Source organism: Schistocerca piceifrons, chromosome 5, assembly GCF_021461385.2.
Source record: "Schistocerca piceifrons isolate TAMUIC-IGC-003096 chromosome 5, iqSchPice1.1, whole genome shotgun sequence".
NCBI classification, from domain to species: Eukaryota; Metazoa; Arthropoda; class Insecta; order Orthoptera; family Acrididae; genus Schistocerca; species Schistocerca piceifrons.
The window spans coordinates 682210798-682216069 of record NC_060142.1 but is presented as its reverse complement, the minus strand read 5'-3'; the positions used below and the strand labels follow the sequence as shown (position 1 = coordinate 682216069).

Here is a 5272-nt window from a genome sequence, read left to right as displayed (position 1 = left end):
AACCAATCAACCTTAGAGAGATATCTGCCGATGAAAGGTATGAGAGTTGGGAAACACTTCGATAGGTCAACAGCTATTTTATAACGGTTCACCCAAGTCAAAAACTACTTCATACCAGATTTATACAAAACCAGAGTCACTGTTGACAGACAACACCTGAGTAAAGCCAAAATGCAAGTAATAAAAGCCATATGTGAAGAGTACCACGAATTGGAAATAAATTCTACGACAAATATGACTAAAAATTCTGAGAAGTTTTTATCTTACCTTAAGTCACTAAATGGATTAATCCATATATCCAGTCACTCCACCTGAAACGAGGATGACAGGAAATGGAGCGATATACTAAATGCCAGTTTCCGAAATTGATCCGCTGCAGAAGATTATACTAAGTTTTCTCCTTCCGATACGAATACCAAACTGACAAATGTCGAGAGAACACACAGCGAATTACAAAATCGACAAAATCACACACCTGACCGAAGGCAACTACATCTCGTGTGATGCTTACACGACTCTGTACAGATTGTGGGAATGAAATTGCTCCTCCCCTATCAGAGGTATATCGTAAGCTGCCGGATGTAAGAAGGGTTGAAAGTGATTAAACTTCGAACGGTATCTCAATTATTTTTTATTGTTTGCTGGTGTTACTGTTCCAGCACCACCTGCTGTTGCCCCAGTTCAATAAAACTTGCGTACATACGTAGTCGGGCAACGGCCATCCCTCTGTGAAGAGTTTTCCGCCACCAGTGGAGTCGTGCAATCCGATAATGAAACACTCTACCGCACAAATAACATCGCTTCTAATCTACAAGTCAGTCCCTTCTGCGCTAAAATGACGGGGTGTGAGACGTGATTATTAAAATCATAAAATGTGTCATAATAGTGTGCAAAATAAAAAATACACTTAACGCTAAAAAAGTAAACCACTCAAAAGGGAATTAGGAACGAAATGTAGCTTCAAGGGTTGAGAGGTTATGTGATGTTAAAGGATCATTGTCATCATCATCATCATCATCATCACCATCAGCTCCCCCACCACTTCGGGGCCCAGACCCTTCCACCTGTATCGGCATCAATCCATCTTCGAGGGTATGTAATGTTAATGGAAAATAGTAATCATTGTCATCATCATCATCATCATCATCATCACCATCAGCTCCCCCACCACTTCGGGGCCCAGACCCTTCCACCTGTATCGGCATCAATCCATCTTCGAGGGTATGTAATGTTAATGGAAAATAGTAATCATTGTGATCATCATCATCATCATCACCATCATCATCACCTCCACCACCACTTCCGGGACCACCCTTCCACCTGTATCGGCATCAATCCATCTTCGAGGGTATGTAATGTTAATGGAAAATAGTAATCATTGTCATCATCATCATCATCATCATCATCATCATCATCACCTCCACCACCACTTCCGGGACCACCCTTCCACCTGTATCGGCATCAATCCATCTTCGAGGGTATGTAATGTTAATGGAAAATAGTAATCATTGTCATCATCATCATCATCATCATCATCACCTCCACCACCACTTCCGGGACCACCCTTCCACCTGTATCAGCATCAATCCATCTTCGAGGGTATGTAATGTTAATGGAGAACCGTAATCATCGTCATCATCATCATCATCATCGTCATCATCATCATCACCTCCAACACCACTCCGGGGACCAGACCCTTCAACCTGTATTGGCATCACTCCATCTTCGAGGGTATGTAATGTTAATGGCGAACCGCAATCATCGTCATCATCATCATCATCATCTTCATCACCTCCACCACCACTTCCGGGACCATGCAAAGTTCCCTGGCAAACTCACACTATTAATAAACTAAAATTTAATTGTACCATATACGCCGCTATAAAGCAATTTGTAAATACTGTAATTATTTAACAAAAAATATTATTGAATTTTGTGTAAAGGACATTCATTATTATTGTAATATTTTCTGTAGTAATATTCTTTCTGTATTTAGGATGGTAATATTTCTATGTTCATAATATAATTGCGAAATGTGTCAATATCTGCGATAACAAAAATGTAAAATTCAGCCACAGACGAAAATAATGTTATATGATTACAAAGAGATGTTTATAGTCAGCAGTAGTATAAAAGCACCACGTACTGAGTATTCGTTGGTCATCCTCCTTTAGAGCTGAAAGCGATAGGAAGCTGTGACGAAGCGTTTTATGAATGGGTAGACTTCTTTTGTCTGTTTCGAGATTTAGCCGCCATTAGAGCAGAAATTACAAACTAGTGTAAGTTGAATTATTGTTGTGGTATAAATACATCATAATTTATCAAAAGTGTGTATTATTAATGTAAATTAGCTTGCCCATGTCATCTATAAAACTTCTTTAAAGAATTTTCAGCATTTTTTGCGGTGTTGCTGGGCTGTGCCGCGACCGAACAATTTGCAGCGGCGGCACATTATAAAATTGTTCCGCTAAGAAAAATTAACCAAACCCGTAAATCGGGAACAGATAAAAATTAGCAGTGAATTAAGAAAATGTTCTTCTTTTACAGCGATCCTGAGACTTACGGATTTTAAATTAGTTCACATTTGTGCATTTTTAGGCGGATAGTTAATGTTGAAATTTAACAATTTTGGTTCTTTCAAATAACTTAAATGTATAGGGATGTGTGTTTTATCAGTGATAATTAAACGTCGGCTTGGCAATATTTAACCGTTTTCTGTTAATAGAGACAGTCTTGTGTTCCATAGCTAACGCCGGGAAAAAATTCCGTAAATAATATAAAAAAAAACCACTGCATTTAGAAAATGTGTGCCAAGGCCGAATTATGTAAAGGATTTAATTCTCAGATAAATATTCTTAATCAGTTAATATGAGTTCACGTAATTTTAAATGTACTCAATTCTTTTGAAAATGCATTTTTTTTATTACCACACGTAAATAAGAGGTAGGTTCTACAACAAAGTTCGTTTGTACAGACAGAAGGCAAATTAATTAACTAAAAGAAAATAATTTAAAAAAAGGGTAACTGATTATTTAATTTTTTCTTTTTTTATAATGAAATTATTTTTGTATAATTTCATTAAATTCCAGACCCTTCCAAATGTATCGGGATCAATCCATCTTCGAGGGTATGTGATGTTAATGGAGAATCGTAATCATCGTCATCGTCATCATCATCATCATCATCATCATCATCACCTCCACCACCATTTCGGGGACCAGACCCTTCCACATGTATCGGCATCAATCCATCTACAAAGGTATGTAATGTTAAAGGAGAATCATAATCATCGTTATCATCTTCATCATCATCATCATCATAACCTCAACCAAGACTTCGGGGACCAGACCCTTCCACCTGTATTGGCATCAATCCATGTTCGAGGGTATGTAATGTTAATGGAGAACCGCAATCATCGTCATCATCATCATCATCATCTTCATCACCTCCACCACCACTTTGGGGCCCAGACCCTTCCACCTGTATCGGCGTTAATCCATCTTCGAGGGTATGTAATGTTAATGGAGAATCGTAATCATTGTCATCATCATCATCATCATCATCACCTCCCGAACCACATCGGGGACCAGACCCTTCCACCTGTATTGGCATCAATCCATCTTCGAGGGTATGTAATGTTAATGGAGAATCAGAATCATCATCATCATCATCATCTTCATCACCTCCACCACCACTTTGGGGCCCAGACCCTTCCACCTGTATCGGCGTTAATCCATCTTCGAGGGTATGTAATGTTAATGGAGAATCGTAATCATTGTCATCATCATCATCATCATCATCACCTCCCGAACCACATCGGGGACCAGACCCTTCCACCTGTATTGGCATCAATCCATCTTCAAAGGTATGTAATGTTAATGGAGAATCATAATCATTGTCATCATCTTCATCATCATCATCATCATAACCTCAACCACCACTTCGGGGACCAGACCCTTCCACCTGTATTGGCATCAATCCATGTTCGAGGGTATGTAATGTTAATTGAGAATCGTCATCATCGTAATCATCATCATCATCACCTCAACCACCACTTCCGGGACCAGACCCTTCCACCTGTATCGGCATCAATCCATCTTCGAGGGTATGTCATGTTAATGGAGAACCGTAATCATCGTCATCATCATCATCATCATCGTCATCACCTTCACCACCACTTCGGGGAGCAGACCCTTCCACCTGTATCGGCAACAACCCATCTTCAAGGGTATGTACTGTTAATGGAGAATCGTGATCATTGTCATCATCATCATCATCATCATCATCATCATTATCATCATCATCATCACCTCCACCACCACTTCGAGGACCAGACCCTTCACCCTCTATCGGCAACAATCCAGCTTAGAGGGAGTGAAATAATAATGGAGAACCGTAATCATCGTCATCATCATCATCATCATCATTATCACCTCCGCCATCACATCAGGGACCAGACCCTTCCACCAGTATTGGCAGCCATCCATCTTCAGGGGTATGTAATGATAATGGTGATCGTAATCATCAACATCATCAACATCATCATCATCATCATCACCTCCACCACCACTTCGGGTACCAGACCCTTCCAACTGTAATGGCATATATCCATCTCCAAGGGTATGTAACGTTAATGGAGAGTCATAATTATCGTCATCATCATCATCATCATCAGCATCACCTCCACTAACACTTCGGGGACCAGAACCTTTCACCTGTATCGGCATCAATCCATCTTAGAGGGTATGTAATGTTAATGGAGAATCGTAATCATTGTCATCATCATCATCATCATCATCATCATCATCTCCACCATCACTTCGAGGACAAGACCCACCTGTATCGGCATCAATCAATTTTCATTTCTATGTGTTGTTCATGGAGAATCGTAATCATCATTATCATCATTATCATCAACATCACCTCCACCACCACTTCGGGGACCAGACCCTTCCACCTGTATCGGCGTTAATCCATCTTCGAGTGTATGTAATATAAATGGAAAATCGTAATCATTGTCAACATCATCATCATGATCATCACATCCCGAACCGCTTCAGGGACCAGACCCTTCCACCTGTATCAGCATCAATCCACCTTCGAGGGTATATGCTGATGATCATCAACATCATCATCATCACCTATGCCACCACTTTGGGGACCAGACCCCTCCACCTATATCCGCATCAATCCATCTTCAAGGGTATGTAATGTCAATGGTGAATCGTAATCATCGACATCATCATCATCATCAACATCACCTCCAAGGCCA

General features: G+C 40.1%; 1 protein-coding gene across 1 annotated transcript; it reads right to left on the bottom strand.

The window, feature by feature from the left end:
* Positions 1-1284: 1284 nt before the first annotated feature.
* LOC124799202 (sarcoplasmic reticulum histidine-rich calcium-binding protein-like) lies at positions 1285-4727 on the bottom strand. The gene is made up of 5 exons (XM_047262736.1): positions 4460-4727; positions 4128-4346; positions 3601-3737; positions 1540-1826; positions 1285-1450 (listed from the first exon to the last, which is right to left on the bottom strand). Exons 1-5 carry the CDS (start codon positions 4725-4727, stop codon positions 1285-1287), a joined length of 1077 nt encoding a protein of 358 aa, XP_047118692.1.
* Between the last annotated feature and the right edge of the window lie 545 nt (positions 4728-5272).